At 39.2% G+C, this 21,361-nt stretch overlaps 1 protein-coding gene across 2 annotated transcripts in view; it reads right to left on the bottom strand.

Moving 5' to 3' along the window:
* The window catches only part of suclg2 (succinate-CoA ligase GDP-forming subunit beta), a 143,593-nt gene that overhangs the window by 85,228 nt on the left and 37,004 nt on the right, over window positions 1-21,361 (bottom strand). For both annotated transcript variants that reach the window (XM_042339477.1, XM_042339478.1), the window contains exon 2: window positions 13,089-13,230. In XM_042339477.1, coding sequence (XP_042195411.1) covers window positions 13,089-13,230 — 142 coding nt within the window. The remainder of the gene's footprint in view (window positions 1-13,088; window positions 13,231-21,361) is intronic.

Raw genomic sequence — 21,361 nt, 5'->3', positions numbered from 1 at the left:
TATATTTATTTGCAGAACACTTGTGAAGAGTAGCTTAGTTTTTTCCACTGGTATTTCTGTAATAACTTTGAAGAACACAATAGAGCGTTATCACTGGAAGCTAAACCTCATAAATAGGAATCATCATAGCACATGCTGTGTATCCAGTATTTTACGGTGATTAAATTGAGCCATTAAAAAATAATCCTCCATGTGCTGCTTCACTGAACAGCACAAATCCCAGAAAATCAGGTAACAGATTAGTTCCAAAATGATTACTTACTATCTTGCACCTTTGAAATAGTGTAAATTGTAAAGCTTACCTATTAATTTTGTTCAGTAATATTCCAGCAACTATATAAATATCAACCAGAACCTCAGGGCAATGAAACTATCAGTACTCAACTCCAAGCTTTTTCTCCCTCCAATAATCTGCCATCTTTTATTCCTTGATTTACTTTACACACTGCTTCAGAACATGTTCAATAGACCTGGTTTTGAAATTGCCAAGAGGCTGCTGTTGCTGTAGATTCTGCCTGTTTTCAATGTGAAGACACCATAAGCAACATTGAAATAACTGAGCATAAACCTCAGAAAGACAGCCAATGGACCCAACAGCAGAAGGAGCTGTCTACTTTAATGTTCTGGGTACTCTTGTCTCCAGAGGCAAGTTGATGACCCACTTTTGGACGTGTTGATAACTGCCTCGTAGGCAACATTTGTATATTACAGTGCTGGAAGACAAACTCAGCATAAACCCAACTAATACTTCTTGATTTCTAAGGCACCAATCTTCCAGATAAATTAGTTATTCATAGCATGGCTGGTTGTGGGACCTCCCTGGTGCAAAATAGCTGCTCTGGTAAATGATAGGTAAATGAGAAATCACCTGTGAAGTGCTTTGAGATGTTTTAACATTAAAACACTATCAAATGCAAGGTTTATTATTTATCCCACCCTCTTGCCTGCTATGTTTGGTCTTGGCATCATCCCCTATGATCACTTGGCCCGTTACAAAAGCAGGTTTCTCAATTTAAAAAAATTGCTACCGCTTGTATACTATAATTCTCTCAGAATGTGAGTTACAAAACAACTAACAGGAATCAGGAATTACAGCGATAAGGACAGATTGGAGGGTAGCATTAAGTAACTGAGTTTTTTTTAAAAATGTACCCTGATTCTGGCTGTTCAGAGAGCTCAGTAATTTTCTTCAAAATGCATTGGGAAATAAATTCAGTTGTGCTGCAGGCACACACAGACATAGGAGTCCTAAACAGGAATAGAATAAATGAGGCACTTAAAGTAATGTATATAATCTTAAACTATGCATTTCTGGAATATCCACTGTATAGCCTAAATTATATATACAGTATTGCAAATATTTAATGTACTAATTGCAAGGTAATATTCTCAATGTAATTATATTACATTGTGAATATATGTGGAGTCCTGTAGTATATTGGTTCGAGCACTCGCCTCAAAAGTGAGAGGACCTGGGCACAAGCGAGGGGAGGGCGAAACGTTGGGCATGTTTCCTTACTCCACACACCTCTGTTTACCTAGCTGTAAGTTATTCGATTGGTGGATCGCTTTTCCGGCAGTAATAATCCCTTCCCCCCCAGAAACAACAACAACAACAAGATTTAATTTATAGAGCGCCTTTCACGTCGGGAGGACGTCCCAAGGCGCTGGACAGTTGGGTCAGGACCCGAGCAGGGGGGAAATAGTCAGGGTGAGGGGAGGGAAGGGAGGGAGCGAGGAGGGGGTAGAGAAGAAAATAATAATAATAATTTGATCACTGTTTAATAGTAATAATAATCTACGACTGTATGTGGGACACTGCTGTGCGCAATTGGCTGCCACGTTTTGTCCACAAAATATAAAGTGAATTCACTTTAAAGTATATTCTGTGAAGCGCTTTGAGGTGTCTCAATGACATACGGCACTATATTAAATGCAAGGGTTATAATTATTATAAAATATGCAGCACAGAAATGCTAATACAATACTGCTATTTCTCCATAAAACAAAATATTCCCTAGTACTCTAAATGGAAGCAGTAGCCACAAATGTTAAATACTTTTTTTTCTGTTTAATTTGTTCAAAACCTCCTCATCAAGATTCTGATTTGCTTGTATTTACTCTAGTGAAAACACTCTAGTCTCCAGTATACTCACATTCACAAAACTCACACTCTTCCAAGCCTAGACAAAATTAATACATACATATTTGACTTCACTTTCATTGAAAAGGGAGCTACAATTATGAAAGCAGTAATGTTCTGATAGAATTCTGGTGGGTGAAGGTTTATAGTTCCTTAGCTTCTCGGTTAGTATTCCTGTAGAGAAGAATCAGTGTGACAGATTTAGTACTCATATTTTCCTAACTGACAATCGTATTCCTAAAACACAGCATTTTGTGAATCAAATAATCTTAATGGTATAAGTAAGACTCTCCATTGCAGGACTTTATATTTATGCAATTTCAGACTGAGGTCTCATTGCATCTCCCTATAACACAATCTTTGGCTGACTAATACTCCTCTTTACACTCCAGCATTCCAGAGGGAGCAGTACCACCAGTAAATAGACCTGCTTGGAGCTATTTTTCTGGCTTTAGGCGGATCTTTTTCTGGCTACATTTACCTACACCATATCACAACTTCAGTTCACATTACAGCCCTACCAAGACCTCCACAAATGATGCATTACAGAATTCAGCAGTAGTGAAATTTCACAGTAGTAATAATAATAATCCTTGTATAGCAGCTTATCATATCTTTGAGACGTCTCAAAGCGCTTCACAGAATATACCGTAAAGTGAATTGATTATATTTTGCGGGCGCGCGGCAGCCAATTGTGCACAGCAGTGTCCCACAAACAGTCATTGATTGAGTGACCAATTACTCACTTTTGTTTTTGAAGGAATTACTTACTGCTAGGTAAACAGAGGAGTGTGGAGTAAGGAAACTTCCCCAACCTTTCGCCCTGCCCAGGAATCAAATCCAGGTGCTCTCGCTTGCAAAGCTAGTGCTCTAATGAGTTACAGGGTTCCTCACTGTGCTACAGGACTCCTGTATTGGAGATTCTAGGATAACCAAGTCATCCTCTTGTTGAAGCAGCTCTGAAATATAAATAGTGATGCGGTACGATCAATTTTGCTCAAAAAACTACAGCTCTACTTAGTTCAATTGGTCATCATGCGTGTAAGTAGAGTCTAGATACACCAGAGTGGGATAAATATGCAAACATTCCAAAAGATCCAAATACCATAGCTTGGTTCAAAACTACCTTATGTCAGAGTACATAATCTTCTGTTTGTTTTGAAAAGTATGTTAAGTGTTTGCAAATAGCTTGCGAAAGATGAAAGTACACAACTCTTATCCCTCCGAAATGCATGGGAACAGAATTTGCCCAGCTCTTTAGCCTCAATTTCTTTTTGAGCTTCCACAATCTAACATATATAAATAAAACCAGATTATGTTAGCCGTATATATTACATATTTTTTTATGTGTGTACAGCTAATTTTCTTACATTTAAATAAGTGAACAGATGTCCGGTTTACAAACTACAAATCAAAGTGAAGACTAATAAACAAAAACTATTATGTTTATTAAGCTAAAAAAAATCATCCAGCTCCAACTGCAACAGGAACATATGGCTCAATGCAATTTGGGATTGGTGTATTGTGCCAACTGAACCAGGCTGACACATAAACTATATAAACATATATAGAACTGTAACATTATTTTTAATTTATTTAGATTTATATTACTATAAACAGTCATTCGTTGCACTATGAGCTGTTGGAAGAATTTTTGGAGTGGGGAAGAGAATGGTTTGATATTTATAGTGGTAGCTGTTGCGTTATTTTCAGAGATTTATCTGAAGTGTTGCCTGCATTTGGTATTGCTTAAATTTATTTTTGATTGACATTATCGATCTCTCCCATTCATCTACTGAATGTGAGGCTTCATGGCATTAATAACTTTGAAAGCATCTCCTTATAGTCATGTTTAAAAACATGAATCTTTCAGTTTATAATGGTCAGCCAATTTGCAACATCTCAAAACTATTCTATGAGTTGCAGCAAACACAAAAAGTACATAAACAAATGGTTATTTTCAATGAATGAAGTTACTGTTCCCAAATGAGAATGTTTTCCTCTTTATAGAACCATATGCTGTTATTGTGGATCAAAGAAGGTGATCAGTGCAAGTAAGCATCCATACCATAAGCTATACTTTTATTTATATCTTGGTTCAAATTAAAATGGTTATGAAGGAATATATTCAGTTTGTGGTTTGCCACTGGCCCATCTTAACAACTGGCACATAAGAATGGTAATAAGCAAGCCTTCAGTCATACTGTATGACAGCCAAGGACAGGTCTCTCTATGGGATGGCCTTTCTGCCATTATCTACAACACAGCTGTGAAATAGCAACAAGGTGAAACCTGAACCTCCTGCCAAATCCCCTGTGCTCATCTTGCCTGCACAGCAAGCCCTCGGTTCAGAGAGAGCGAACAGTCTAATTTCTGGCTCTTCTGTGTTCTGTCAAAATCTCTGTATAATCCCTATTATATGCATGCCAAGCACGTTCTGACATTGCAGAGTAGGTGTGTATATTTAGCTTGACATGCTCCCTCTTAAGAGTTGTAGAACAGGCTGATTTTCTTTCCTTTACTATGGTACAGTACATTCAAATATAGAGCGTGCATAATCACAATTTCTGTTCCAACATTCTCCCCTGCCGAACAGAACAATGCTCACATGACCTTTATGCAACGATTTGCTCACTGAACAATGTATAAGTATATAGTAACCATACCCAATTTGACTTTTTTGTCATGTTGGGCAGAGTAACTGGGTGGAACCACAGTCAGCTATAACAAGGCTATTGTCTCACAAATTTGACCCTTGTGGTTGCTGAGAGGACTCAAAAAGGTGCAGAATTTGTACTATTGTGCCTGAGGGCAAATCAGAGATTTCCCAGAGCTCTCCTACTCCATTTGAGTGACGTTTAATGAATTTCTTAACGCAGGTGACAGAGTTCCTTAGATGGACACCGTCAAATATAGGGTATATTCTGATGCACACCACAATTTATGTTCAAAATGACAGCACAGCTTCAATGTAAAAACTCCTGATTGCATCTTCAACTAACGCATTGTGCTCATAAATCTAATTTAATCCATTGTTCATTTTTAAAGCAAATTAACAACAAAGCCATTTCTCTGGTTTCTAAATAAAGCATCCCAAAATTGAATTGAATTATTTTCAATAAATCAACAGAACAGTGTTGGACAGTTAGTCATTCTGCTAGGATTTTATCTAACATACAACACAATAAGTGACCCGAACATTAATGTCAGGCTTCCAAAATGAGATTTTGATTTGTTAGACCCCTGGCAATTACTTGCCAGTTGTGCGCATCTGTTTACAAAAAGCCTGATGTAAACTGGCTAACCAGGATATCTTACACTGGTTGGCTACAAAGGTAAACAATCACATGAAATAACACCCACATTGCATTGTATTTTCCTCTTTATAGCGCAAGATTTTTCTTGTATTTCAACATATTAGATCATTCACTGCCACGTGGAACCTCTCCCGAGCAAGGACTGGACCAGACTGATAAGTGATCTACAGCCGAGTTCTTCTTTCTAAATTACTCCATTACACTGATTTCAAGAGGCTCTGACAAAGGAATGGAACTACACAACATTTGCAGTAACAGGGTGCTTTGTCAGACCTGGCATGTAATGAAGAAATGGATTATTTAACACTCTAATAAAGCTGCAATAATCATACAATTGCTTACATCTTTATATCACTGTAAAAGAAATGTGTTTCATTTACATTTATGGAAAGTCTACTGCAAATAATGGAATTGCAGAAGCATGCTCTGATGCATTTTATGTTTTTAACAGTTACTCACATGAATAACGGGTAGTAACACAAACAAATATTATATTTACATTCATCAGGTTGAAAACTGTGGACAGATATCAGGTTTTGCACCATGTTCTCCAACCCACCTATGTGAAGCATGTTGGAAAACATGGTGCAAAATCTGAACATGGCTCGAGGATCTCCACAACTACCGCCACTCCCTTTCGTAGGCCAAAACTGCCTTTTAATCCCAAACCATTTTGGAGACCAAAAATAACCCAAAGGCACTGTTCTCCACCACCTCCTCCAAGCACACCCCCAAGCTGCCTTCATCCACATTTCAAACTCCAAGTGCAAAGAGGTCCCAGAAGTCTTTGTGTCAAAGATGAAAATATCCGCTTGGCTGCATCCTCCTCCCTTACGTCCCTTTCTTCAACCCCCAGACCGTCTACACCACCCCCTCCTTCCACTCCCCCCTCCCTAAACCACTTTGCGATGATTACGCCCCCTTTTCTCCCAGATGAATCCCACCACCTGCTGCCTCGACCCTCTCCCCATCCTCTCCCCCCTGCTGGCTGACAGTCAACCTGTCGCTCTCCTCAGATTGTTCCTCTCCCCCTTAAAACCGCTGTCATCATTCCTTTTCTCAAAAAAATCACCATTGACTCAACATCACAAATTACCCTCCTATTTCTAACTGCCCTTCCTTGCCAAATCTCTGGAACGTATTGTCGCAAACCAGCTTTGCTCTTGCCTCTCCCTCCACTCCCTTCTCGAGCCCCTCCAGTCTGGTTTTCGCCTTGCACACAGCATAGAGACGGCGCTTGTGAAGGTCACAAATAACAGCCTCTCTCTCTGTGACCTGGGCTCCCTCTGTCTCCTCGTCCTCCTGGACCGCTCCACCGCGTTCGACACAGTCGACAACGCCATCCTCATCCCCTGCCTCTCCTCCTTTATCCACCTCAGTGGGACCTCCTGGTTCAAGTCCTACCTAATAAACCGCCTTCATTTTATTTCTTCAGTTTCTCCTCCCGCCCCCGACCGGTCACCTGTGATGTACCGCAGGGGTCTTGGCAATGTCATCCGCAGAATGCCACATGTATGCCAGATGACACACTCGTTTTGTGGTTTCTAGATTGAGGTCTCAGTTATTTTATTGACACACTGAAAAGTGTTAGCAAATTTAATGACATACTGAAAAGTTTGTTAAATACTGTAATCTCCTGAAAACTATGGATCTAACTGCAGAAAACTGCAGTGACTGTGGAAAAGTATGTTGTGAAGATCTTTTAATTAGAGCCATGTTATATGCTGTTTATATACACCAGAGTTGCTTAGTTTATATGAAGATTGAAATGCTATCTGGATATTTTTTATTAAAATATAAATTACAGATTTGTTATTTTAATGCTTCAGACTAGTTTGGGTGTTCGTGTAATTGCCCCTTAGAAAACTGCACATCCTAGTTACAGTACAATAATATGCAATTGATGATTTCTATGGGACCATTTCACTAGTAGATGCTTCTGTAGGCACCGACTCATTTACATGTGGAACATTCATCAGACCACTTTTTGCATGCTGTTAAAGGTTGAATAATAAATTGTGAAATTATATTGCTGACTTGATTTCAAGATCCTCATCCTCACCTACAAGGCCATTCACGGCCTTGCTCCCTCCTACCTCTCCAACCTACTATCTCCCTACCTACCTGCCCGTACCCTCCGTTCCTCCGGCTCCGGTCTGCTCCACGTTCCCCGCCCCAATCGCCCTACCATTGGTGGTCGGGCCTTCAGCCTCTCACCCCCGAGGCTCTGGAACTCCATCCCCCAGTGCCTTCGCCTTGCTTCCTCCCTCTCCTCTTTCAAGGCCGGTCTCAAAACCTTTCTCTTTGACCGAGCCTTCAGCTCCCCTCTCGACTCTCTTCCCCCTCCTCGCTCCTCCCATCCCTCCCCTCACCCTGACCATTTCCCCCCTCCTCGCTCCCTCCCCTCCCCTCACCCTGACCATTTCCCCCCTGCTCGGGTCCTGACCCAACTGTGCAGCGCCTTGGGACGTCCTCCTGACGTGAAAGGCGCTTTATAAATGGAATCTTGTTGTTGTTGTTGTTCCAACAAAACCACACATCTATGCAACATCTGCTTGTTAAATTACCAGACTGAGAAAACTACAGTACCCTTACAGAGAATCCTAGAATCAACTTTATTTGAACTGGATCGCAATATTCCACATGAAAAGAAGGTAAAAGTAAATTTAAACAATCTCTTCAACCCTTTAATGATCTTAGTTCATCTCACAAATATGCTTTTCTGAGTAATCCCCGTTAGTAATGCAAGTATGATTCATTTAGATTACCCATCCAACGTCCCACAAGATTGTTTCACTTTTCTTCCATAACATCTAACAACATAAAACATTTTCGTATAAAATCTTTAGTGAACAGATCTTGCTGTATGCTTTATGTGGCAATGGACCACTAGACTGATATGAAATAACGGCTGAATTAAACCGAAAATGTGGAAGAACCCCAGTGTTGACAGGTATTTAACACTAAATTTCACATTTAGTAGTCAATTCTCATTCAGTGTATATTTACTAAATCATAGGTCTTCGGCAACCTGATTTTCAATTTTGTAGCAGTATCTTCTATAATATGAGAGCATGTAGAGGTAAAGTGGAAAAATGTGCTTGCTGATAACAGTATGGGAAGCAACATACCAAGTCTCCAATATAAAAGCTGTTGATGGATGCTCAGCTTGACCCACATGATTACGCAGCTCGACGCTACAATAATAAATCTCAAGGGAATGGGGAGAACAGAAGCAATTAAATATAAGTAGGCAGTAAATATGCATTGAAGTTTCTTTACACCATAATTTCAGAAATTCATTTTCCCAAAAGAGGATGACAGAAGTTAAGGCAGAGAGGATGATAAAAAACAATCGTTTCCCATGGAGTATTTGTTCATCTCAATCTACATCTATTCCTCAATAAAGTTTCAGAGAAAATATCTATCTAATTACCTTAAATTACCTCGTGGAGTCCTGTAGCTCAGTGGTTAGAGCACTCGCTTTGAAAGCGAGAGACCTGAGTTCAATTCTAGGCAGAGCGAAACCTTGGGCAAGTTTCCTTACTCCACACGCCTAATAATAATCCCTCCAAAAAAACAAAAAAACAATAATAAATTGGTCATTTTCAATCTACGACTGTTTGTGGGACATTGCTGTGCGCAATTGGCTGCCGCGTTCACTCACAAATATACAGTCAATTCACTTTACAGTGTGTTCTGTGAAGCGCTTTGGGACGTCCTCCCAATGTGAAAAGCGCTATATCAAATGCAAGGATTATTATTATTATTAAAGGAGTTAATCCTTTAAAATTCTTACACTATTTACTGATATTGATGTGGATCTGTTTCTACGTATGTGCCAACTTTTTTTAATGTTAAAAATCTAACATTAACCCATGTTAAACCTATGCTCTCTAACTGTTTAAGTCAAATTGCTGGTTTAGATCTTAGATCCGCATATCACCCATTTTTCTTTCCAATAAATTAAAAAGTCTACCCTGAGAACATCTTATAATTTGGGGAATGAAACTGAATTCTGAATCATTCTTGCGTTCTCCGAATTCTTTTTAATGCTTTGATGTTATTCCAAAGGCAGGGTGTCTAAAAACCACAAATATGATTGCAAATCCACTCCCATTCCACCAGTGATGTACACATGTTTTGTTGATTTAGTCAAATTTCTTCAAAGCGCAATCTAGTTATTGGCTGGAAACTTTCAGTGAATGATCAATAAGCATAACCATTTCTATAATCAATAACCATTTCAATAATCAATAACCATTTCTTCTCCACCTCTGCTAATAGGCATGCCTTCATTGCGTTCACAGCTTTACCATTTCATTTTTCTACATCAAAATCCATCTAAACACCATGAGGCTGGTTAACTAGTCTAAAACTTTTTAAGCACTATTTAGCCTCCTTTTATTGAGATTATCAGCAAATTTATAGCAAAATAAAAGTATCCCCCCCATGTTATTTAGGAATTGTGTTTTATCCAATATGCAGAATAAATTTTAAAACACTCTAGTTATCGGTATCCAGATCTGACTATCAAAGCAAAATGTTGCAGTTCATGGTTGTGCTAGCTGATTTTTAAATCACTTATAATAACTAAGGACTAATCTGCTGTTATTTCAGTGATTAGGAAAGAAACACAGAAAAAAAATTGTTAACTTTTTTCAGGCTTAACACATATTGGTATAAATAAGATAAGAACATAAGAACTTGCTAGGCGAAAGAAGACCAAAGTCCATCTAGTTCACCTTCCACCATCCTGGCAGTTGCTTGACATGTTGTGTCCTAAACTATATACTGTATCCTGAGGTATTATTTTCTAGTAGAAATCTATCTCATTTGTTCTTGAAACAAACGTCATTTTTGCTTCCACCGTCTGTCTGCCTAGGGAGTCTGTTCCATACGTTTGATACTCGCTCACCGAAGTAGTGTTCCCGCAGATTTGTTCTGAATTTACCTCCCCTTCAAGAGCAGGCCGTCCTTTGGTTCTACTGTTCAGTACAAGATTAACATCTTATTGTGGTCTACATTATGTATTCCCATCAGAATCTTAAAGACCGTTGATGCTCATCCAAGTTTGGATTTGTCAATGATGAGCACTAGGCGTGGTGTAAATTATAGTTATAATTTAATACATCAAACACAAAGATTTTAAACCACTGCAGCAAATTATTAAATTAAGAGCATTCCTAACAAAAAACAACTAGCATTATTAATCTTACATTTGACAATTACACTCGATTCCAGTAGAATCTATACATATAATCTCACAATCCTGTTAAGATTGTTTTTAAAAATGTGCTCAATTTCTAGCATCCGCAAGGTTGTGTAGATAGTAATAGCTTCCAGCAACATTAGTTTATTTTTAAGAATCCCAAAACAGTAATTGTTTTTGAAACTCGCTCTCTTGGTCAGTCTAAAAAAATCAATATATCTAAGAATAGGCAATGTTATTTTAAATCACAATTTGTAAAACTGCTTCATACTCAAAGCTGACTTGAACATGTGGAAAGTCAACTTTAAAGGATGGAAACCATATTGAAGTTTGTAGCTTAATATAGTATTGGGGCACTCAGGTTTCTAACTGCAGAATTACATCAGGGACTCAAGGTGCATATAACTGGCTTACGGTAAGAGATTGGAAAGGATTTAGAGCAGAAGGATGTTGCCAGCTACAAACAAGCTGCAAAGAAAGGTTAAAGATTTTGGTCAATACCAGCTGCGAGTGTCTACATAGATGCCAATTGCCTGGATTCTATGCTCTAGACATTGTATTGTTGCATGCGATATATGCATTTGATTGTACAGACGATCGAGTTCAACATTAATTCAGTTTTTTCATCCTAGAATTTGGCCTTGCAATAATGTGGGTACAATTTTTTAAGATACATTTCTGATGTTCAAAATCAGCTGCAGATCCTATCAATGCAACTGATTAAAATCCTTGTGTGTGTTCGTAGATTTTGTACCCCTCTGATCAATACTCACCTTTGCAATTGCTGGAATTCTCAATCCTTTGAAGTACCGTTTGAAACCATTTACAATACAGTACTGGAAACGGTTTGCATCTCCAAAAGCACTGAGCAGCTGCTCAGAATGTAGACTGTACCATCCAACAGCAACATTACAAAGCAATCATTTTTCATTTCTACTTTAGATCATTAAAATAGACTCTTATCGGCATTCCAATGGTCACAAACAGTGACACAAGGTTTGCAGCCTAACACAGTGGATATTGAGGAAGATGTGGAGAGGAAGGTTATGGGACAACTTAAGGCAAACTCCTCTTTGCAGTCACACACTCCTGGAATTCTCTGATAGTTTTATGAAGAATATGTTTACTTGGAAGATAAAAACTGTAATTTCCTGTTATGTGGGTCAGTAGAAGCAAAAACATTATGGAGTTTCAAAGTGAAACTGAATACCGTTACAAAATCAATAATGTACACAGCAGGAATCATTCAAACACCCTATGATGCCACAGAGTTTTATGTAAAAATTATTTGGGGCACAGCTCCAGGTTCCAGATTCCAAATGCACTGCCTCTGGTTCCTACTCCTAATAAACCCAGCAAACTTTGGTAGGAGCCTGAACTGATCTGTGCTCTTGGCTCTTGCCATTCCGAATTTCAGTGCCAAATCTGACAATATTTATCTTGATAAGATATCTGATATGTAGATCACATAAATATAGCTAATATAAGTCTCCTGTAAAAAGTACTCAGTTTGAGTATAGTGGGTAGAGGGATGAGCTTCGGTGGAATTAATGATCTTCTCACAACCTTAATTTTTCTCATCTTCCTTACTAGTAATATTTGTGATCAGGTCATAAAGCAGTGAAGATTCATATAAGTGTATTGCATCGCCTATCAGTATTGTTTGTTTGCAGAAAGCACTCCCCATCCATCAGCATATTGATCAAATACTTTTAAATCACAAAGTATTGCTAATGTGAGGTATCATATGAAAATTTAAACCATTAAACTGTCAATCAATATCAGATTTTACTATGGGTTAACATATTGTAAGATATAAAAAAAACGACAAATACACAAGCCTCCAGTGAAGTGATCACCTGCTTTCCAATGGAAAATTTATCACTAATGATTACACTCTCAGCAAGCAGGAGTAGAAAACCTGACTAAGGTTTGCCTCCCAAGCCCAGCAGCTCTAAGATGAAATGTAGGATCCTTATTGTTGTACTGGCACAGAACAACTCAGAATGGGGAGCAAACATAGGAGTTTCTGGATCTGTACGACTCAGTTTCACACTATACAGTTCAGGGGAACTACAACAAACAGATAGTAAAGTGTATTTTTTTGTCAAATCGAGTTTGCATTAAGCATTGTTATTGCCATCGTTTGCAAAAACAGCAATTGCATTGAAATGTTTTTAAATCAAACTAATCTATAACATGCTCATCAACCTGAGGGTTGCATCCATGTGCTGTCCAATTGGGCCTTTGGAGGTACTATGGAAATGTCTAATCTCATCAGATCTTAGTCGTCTTAATCAAGGTTACCAGCACTATGAAATGTAACATCAAAAGTTATCTGCAATCAACTGTTTATTTAGCAGTGCAGTGTTGCTTTCACACTGTTGGAAATTCTACCCAACATTACTGAACTTACTCAGTCTCTTAGCAGCCTCCAGGGCATCTTTTGAGGAATCAGCAACAAAGAATCGCTGAACTGTGACCCCATGATCCGCCATGAGTTTTTTGCTCTGGTACTCTTGCAGGTTCAGCCATCTCACAGGGATTACTTGGACCATCTGCGTTTTTTTAGTGAAGAGAAGAGGGAAAAAAGAGGTAAGATCAGCTGTCCAACTAGTCTTATGATTTCAGCCTACCTTGCTGATTTAAAGAAAATTAAGCACAATATTAATACTATAATCAAGATAGGCATGGTCATTTTCTCCAGCAATTTGACATGTCTGTACCACAAGGCTGTGAGGTCTATTCCTTTATCTGTAATTCCCAAAAGTTCAGCATTGTTGCCCTATCTAATCCGCCAACTGATTTAATTACTATTATTCCAGCATTATGGGAGTCTCTACCCCTGTAAGCATGTATCAAGATTCTCTGAGAAGATGTTAATGAAACAGATTTGGAGATAAGGGAGACAAGGTTGAGCTGCTTCAGCATCTGCCACTGAGGGCTACTCATGTAAACGCTTGTTTTTAGTTGTTTGTTATCTCAGCACCACTGAGATAGAAGCAAAACACCATGGTCTCTTGTCCTGAAATATTCCAAGTTTACTGCAATCTATGTACAGTACCAAAACAAATGAAGTCAAAAAACAGTGTTCAATATTCTCGCATTTTTTTATTCTAGTCTGCTGTAACTGTTAAATTAAAGCAAATTTGTATATTATCTCTAATTTGAAATAGAAAAATATTTCGAATACTTCACCTCCACTTGGATATTATGTATTTTTCTATGTAGCTCTGTGAAGTGCTTTCAGACGTCTAGAAGACGTGAAAAGCGCTATATCAAATGCAAGGATTATTATTATTACTTTATCCAAATTTTTAAAACTTCCCTTTTACTAATTTCCATCCTATTTTTTTCTGCCAATGTTAACTTTTTTTCTCCCAATTTTAATTTTATAAGCTTTCACTTACATTCTTTTCTTCAAAATGAACAATGGGAACAATGTTTTTTTACCTCTGGTTTTCAAGCAGATAAAAATATGGCTTTTACAAGATGGTTTCACTGAACTGTGGACTGATTTGGGGCACATCATGGATGCTACTAGATCAACACGGTGTACCCATCAAGGAGAGAATTGCTACTGCAAATAAGTGGGTCCATCAGTGGCCTCTAGAAGGAGATCATGCTCATTAAACTGTCTGACCCTCTTTTCATAGTTTAATCAACTAAAGCCCAGGAGCAAACTTGAATATTTGCTCGTGAGTTTTGGTTGATTTTCTCTGAATATTTTCCACTATTTTTAGAACAGAAAGGAAAAAGTAGGATGCACTTCACACTACTCACTGCTGAACAGTGTCGATGTATTATTGAAACAGTTCAAAGAGCTGTATGGAAACTTCAAATGAACAGTCTGTATGACATTGCCCTGGCATATCAGCTACCTTCTCAGGTCTAGATAGTGCTGAATAATGTAAATAAATCTTTTTATCCTTTCTTCAAAATGTTCCCCCCATCTAAGGACAGTTCCATTGCTGTCAGCTATCCTCCAATATCTTACCAACGAAGGCATTCTTCATGTATAAGCCTAGATAGTTACTGTCTACCACAAGTTTAATTGACTAATAGACTTTAAACCAATATTGTGTTATTTTCTCAATCCAAGTCTCAGTTGACTTGTTGCAATTTCAATATAAGCAACAAAGATATGCCAACGTTGAACACCAATGAATAAGATAAAAAGTCCCAAGTGCAATTGCCAGAGTTAAAATAAAAGCTTTTTTTGAAAAAAGTAAACATTTACTGTTAACCTTTACATAAAATTAGCGACTTAAAAATAAAAATTGGAAATCTGAAATACTCAAACCATGAAGCTCTCTATTTCAGCTGTTGCTGACTTAAAGTGGATTCAGAGCATTTTCTATCTTTAATTTTAATAAAATCTAACGTTTCAGCTTTAAGCAGTGAGTAAAGTTTTAAATTGTATTGCACAGAAGATGAAGGGTGATTAAAATTAAAATTAGAATTCTATATCTTTGATAAGTGAGTACATGTCCACATATCTTTCAGAATCAAAGCAGCCACAGGCTGAAAGAAAATTACTACAGTTGATAGACTGACTGGCTTCAGATAGAAAAAAACGAGCTAGCTAATAAAGTTTGAAAGTACTGGACTGAAGAAAACACTGCTCAAAGACAAGTTAATATAGTTTTTGCTGTTTTTAAAATTCTATTTACTGTATTTACAGAAACAAATATTCCTTTGAAGGCTGGAAGAATTTAAAGCAAATATGTTTTTACTGTTGTAATATTTGGGATTTCTGAAGTTGTCCCAGTTTACTAAAGTTAACCCACATCTTTGTCCAATATAATTTTGTCCAAAATTTAGGTCATGTATATTAACATGCACTTCTAGAAAGCATCTCAAGTAAAACATGTTCTTGATAGGCAATGATTCAGGTCCTTAAAAATTAGGAAATCTATTTCTACAAAGATCAGGCAGCATAATGTCAGTGGTTAGAGCACTCGCCTCGAAAGCGAGAGACCTGGGTTCGATTCCTGGCAAGGTGAAACCTTGGGCAAGTTTCCTTACTCCACATGCCTGATAATAATCCCTCAAGAAAAAAATAATATATTGGTCACTTCAATCCATGACTGTTTGTGGGACGCTGCTGTACCCTATTGGCTGCTGCGTTTTGCCCACAAATACAGTCAATTCACTTTGCAGTATATTCTGTGAAATGCTTTGCGACGTCTAGAAGATGTGAAAAGCGCTATATCAAGTGCGAGGATTATTATTATTGTTATTATCCATTCACGATTTGGTTCTGAACCAAAAGATTACAAAAGTCTTGGGGTTTGTATGAGTTAAATTCAGTCAGTTCTCAACCAATTTAATTATTTAGCTGGACACTTACACTAAACCCCAGCTCGCGGGACTGAACACCTGCCCCATTAGTCCAGCTAGCTGGGGTTTGGTGTAAGTGCAACTGACTACACCCCCATACTACTCTTTATACATAAAGATTTCTGGATAGACTAGGATATATTGTACATACAATTTCATTTGTAAAAATATACAATTACTCAACATTGAAATGCAATAACACATGTACCCCTACATCAAATAATAGAACTACTCCACCAAAAACACGATAGAAATCATACTTCAAAATTCAACATTAAGCAGAATTTGTGAATTTCATAAAACAATGAAAGTCCTCAAGGTTATCCCTGCTTCTTATGCTGAAAAGTGTACTGAAAATTCAATCCACTAAAAATGTTTTGTGCTAGATTTTTTTTCTTCATCCTAATTGTCCTTTTACTTTTGTACATCAAGTCGAAAGCTGCATAATCACATATAACAACAAAATTACAGTTGTGTAGTGCCTTTTACATCAGGAGGTCGTCTCAAGGCGCTGGACAGTCAGCGTATCGGACCCGAGCTGGGGGTCGGGATCGGGGAGGGTGGAGGGAAGGGGGGGAAGCAGACTGATTGAAAGAACGATCGAAGAGGAGGGTCTTGAGATGGGTCTTGAAGAAGGCAAGGGAGGGCGCGAGGCAGAGGGTCTGCGGGATGGAGTTCCAGAGGGTGGAGTCAGAGTAGCAGAAGGCCTGCCCGCCAATGGTGGGGGGTGCGAGGCGGGGGATGTGAAGCAGCAACAACAACAAGATTCCATTTATAGAGCGCCTTTCACGTCGGGAGGATGTCCCAAGGCGCTGTACAGTTGGGTCAGGACCCGAGCAGGGGGGAAATGGTCAGGGTGAGGGGAGGGAAGGGAGGGAGCGAGGAAGGAGGAGGGAGAAGAGAGTCGAGAGGGGAGCTGAAGGCACGGTTGAAGAGAAAGGTCTTGAGACCGGCCTTGAAGGAGGAAAGGGAGGAAGCGGCGAAGGCACTGGGGGATGGAGTTCCAGAGCCTCGGGGCTGAGAGGCTGAAGGCCCGGCCACCGATGGTAGGGCGGTTGGGGCGGGGGATGTGGAGCAGACCGGAGCCAGAGGAACGGAGGGTACGGGAAGGTAAGTAGGGGGATAGTAGGTCAGAGAGGTAGGAGGGAGCTGTTAAATCCAGATTTCGATGTGCGATTGCTCTTAAAGACCTGAAAAACTCAACACGGAGTCAGTGCGATATACATCCAAAAAACGCTTTATTTCATATATATATGAGGTGCAGAGCGGTAGCAACAACTCTCTCAAGATACTGCTCCCCACACTGCACACCAGATAAAAACAACATCTGACTTTTATACATGTTCCATTTTCCCATAATTGGTTGTCTGTTTCTTTCATAAAAAGAGATATGGGTCCCGGGTTCCTTAGCACAATAACATATACATTGATAGTTGCAAACCAAAACAAAGCTGAGCTTACACCAAATGCGAAAACATGTTTTGTCTCATTGCCTTTGCTTATTCTGTAACTTTTGCGATTGCCCAAAGATGTTACATTCCCACACTTTCCACAGAGCAAGGCCGTGAATGGCCTTGTAGGTGAGGATGAGGATCTTGAATTCGATCCTCTGGGGGATGGGGAGCCAGTGGAGGCGAGCGAGGGTGGGAGTGATGTGGTCGCGGTGTCTGGTGCGGGACAGTACACGAGCTGCAGAGTTCTGAATGATCTGCAGTGTGGAGGGAGGGCCGGGAAGGCCGGAGAGAAGAGAGTTCCCATAGTCCAGCCTTGAGGTGATAAAGGGGTGGACCAGAGTTTCAGCAGCGTGAGGGGTGAGGTAGTGCCGTAGTCTGGCGATGTTCCGGAGGTGATGGAAGGCGGTGCCAGTTGCGGCGCGGATAGGCCGGAGCCCGCTCAGCAGAGGGAGTGGGCAAGATGGTAGGGGGTTAGGAGATCACAGAGGTAGGGGGGAGCAAGACCAAAGAGGGCTTTGAAGCCCTGCCCTTATAACACTGCCAAAATATCAGAATGACAAATGATTCCTCGAGTACAGGTGCAACTCAAATCAGTTTGGGACTTGGCTCCAAACCAGAAATATACAAAGTTCAAGTTCTAGGGCTTGTATCAGTTAAACAAATTCTGTCAGTTTTCAACCAGGACAATAGACAAGTCATCTTTCATGGTAAGAAAAGTTTCAATACTGGATCTGTTTGCCGGCTGATCATGAAGTATTCACAGTGATGAAGCTTAGTTCTGAGGATCACAAACACAAATTGGACTTATTGATCACTCTGTCCCCCCCATCGTTCCATGGTTTATAAACCGGGTTTTAGTTATGAACAAAAATTATTATTATCTCAAAATATAAGGCAAAAATGATTCTGTGTATCACAAATGACCTGGCAGAGTTTATAACCAATTAAAAATGGCCTGAATGTAGATATTTGCACAGTAATTTCTTATCATTGCAAATGTGGTTTCTCTTAAAAGCTAATGAATATTTTATTGTTGCAGTGCACAAGAATTGCCACTGGACTACTTTTTTAAATCTATTTCATGAATGCAACAATTCTGCATGAAAATACAACTATAGCCACAACTTTGCTATTTAATGAAAACAAAATAATAATAATTGAGACGTCTCCTTGTTCACCCTATCGAATCCCGTCGTAATTTTGAAAACTTCTATTAAGTCTCCTCTTAACCTTCTCTGCTCTGAGAGTAATCCCAGCTTCTCTAGCTTCTCCTGATAACTGAAGTCCCTCATTCCTGGTACCATCCTGGTAAATCTCCTTTGCACCCTCTCCACTGCCTTGACATCCTTCCTAAAGTGTGGTGCCCAGAACTGAACACGGTCTCTCGCTGAGGCCTAACCAGTGTTTTATAAAGGTTCATCATAACTTCCTGACTTTTGTATTCTATGCCCCTATTTATAAAGCCTAGTATCCCATATGCTTTTTTTTAACTGCTTTATCTACCTGTCCTGCCACCTTCAAAGATTTATGTATATGAATCCTCAGATCTCTCTGTTCCTTCACCCCCTTTAAGATTCTACCATCAGCTTATATCGCCTCTCCTCATTCTTCCTCCCAAAATGCAGCACTTCGCATTTATCCACACTAACTCATGGAGTCCTGTAGCTCAGTGGTTAGAGCACTCGCTTTGCAAGTGAGAGACCTGAGTTCAATTCCAGGCAGAGGGCGAAACCTTGGGCAAGTTTCCTTACTCCACACTCCTAATAATAATCCCTCCAAAACCAAAAACAATAATAAATTGGTCATTTTCAATCCACGACTGTTTGTGGGACATTGCTATGCGCAATTGGCTGCCGCGTTCACCCACAAATATACAGTCAATTCACTTTACAGTGTGTTCTGTGAAGTGCTTTGGGACGTCCTCCCGACGTGAAAAGCGCTATATCAAATGCAAGGATTATTATTATTATTATTAAACTTCATCTGCCACGTGTCTGCCCATTTTACCAGTCTGTCTATGTCCTCTTGCAGTCTGCTACTATCCTTCTCACTGTTTACTACTTTTCCTAGCTTAGTATCATCTGCAAACTTGGAAATTGTACTCCCTATACCCAAGTCCAGGTCATTTATATCAACCAAAAACAGCAGTGGTCCCAATACTGACTCCTGAGGGACAACACTGGACACTTCCCTCTTGTCAGAAAAGCAACTGTTCACCACCACTCTCTGCTTTCTGTCTCCCAGACAGTTCTGTGTCTATGCTGCCACTGTCCCTTTAATACCGTGGGCTTCTATTTTGCTTGCAAGTCTCTTATGTGGCACTTTATCAAACTCCTTTTGAAAATCCGTATAAACTACATCAACTGCACTACCCTCATCCACCCTCTCCGTTACTTCATCAAAAGACTCTATCAGGTGTGTTAGACACGATTTGCCTTTAACAAATCTGTCCTTTATTAACCCATAGTTTTCTAAGTGAAAATTTATTTTGTCCCGGATTATAGTTTCTAGAAGTTTCCCCACTACCAATGTTATGCTGACTGGCTGTAGTTCCCAGCTTTATCCTTCTACCCTTTTTATACAGGGGAGCAACATTTGCAACCCTCCAGACCTCTGGGACCACCCAGGTATCCAAGGAGGATTAAAAGATTGGGCCAGAGCCTCTGTTATTTCCATTCTTACTTCCCTCAGTAACCTAGAATGTATCCCATCCAGACCGAGTGACTTATCTACCTTGAGCACCGACAAACTTTTTAATACCTCCTCTCGGTTTATTTTTATCTTATCCAATTTCTCTACCCTCTCCTCCAATACTGTGGCATTGGCTGCATCCTCTTCTTTTGTGAAGACGGATGCAAAGTACTCATTCATATGCCTGTGAAGAGATGCATTTTCAAAATGCAATCAACCAATGGAGTGAACTTTTTTGTCCATGATTCACAATAATTAGTAGTCCAAAAAAATATATTTTCTGAAAATTGTTATGCATCAAGGTTACTATTTCCTACTAATACCCTATCAAGATTGCAGCTTGATGTTTCAACTTCAACAGGGAATGGATTCAACATCCTTCCTGGGGTTATTTCCCAATGGTACTTGACCAAGACAGTTGAATTATTTATCCGAATCTTAATGACAGAGTAGAGAATATTAAACGTTCTCAGCCTGCAGTCTTAACTGCTATTTCATTGAAATCCTGTGTTATATAGTAGTAATAATTTCAAAATAGGTCACAGTCTGTAAAAATGTGGGAAACCCATATCAAAATTAAAGGAGGTTAAAGAGCTATGTGCTTATTCAAGTAATTCTTTATAACTATTTTATAACTGTTGATTCAACATTTGAAAATACATTGCTGATAGATAACCCACAAGATAGCAGTCAACTGTCACCTACCAAAGTTACCAATTTGCTTAGTATCTGTATGTAATGCTAAAAGTTAATCAACAATAAACCATCAATCCGAAATACCAGAATTTCCATTTGTACATCGTAGCTGTATAGGTCACCAGGGCAAGATTCACTCTTCTCTCCTGGGAAGGCATCTAAGGTCTTCCATTTCTAGTAAACTTAAAAGGAGACGCTGAATAAGGAAGAAAGCAGCACTCAGTGAATCGCTGCTCCTGCCAAACATCATGAAGCAGTGGACAAATAATCCTTCTGCTCTGCTACATGGTAGTGAAGCATCCTCTAATTGAGGGTAAACATCCTGCAATAGATACAATTGGGATGAATCACCAAAGGAGCAGTAGTGTTTTGAAAAGAAAGTCCAATGCTAATAATGAACTGAGAGCATAGTTAATTGTAAGTCCTCATACCGGGAATGCAGAGAGGGAGCCATTAGCATTACAATTGAACAATTGATATAGTTTCCAAAAATTATGTAATGCTT

Source organism: Callorhinchus milii, unplaced genomic scaffold, assembly GCF_018977255.1.
Source record: "Callorhinchus milii isolate IMCB2004 unplaced genomic scaffold, IMCB_Cmil_1.0 Scaffold12, whole genome shotgun sequence".
In the NCBI taxonomy this organism is placed as follows: Eukaryota; Metazoa; Chordata; class Chondrichthyes; order Chimaeriformes; family Callorhinchidae; genus Callorhinchus; species Callorhinchus milii.
Note: the sequence above shows the minus strand (reverse complement) of the source record. Positions and strands in the feature narration are given on the sequence as shown.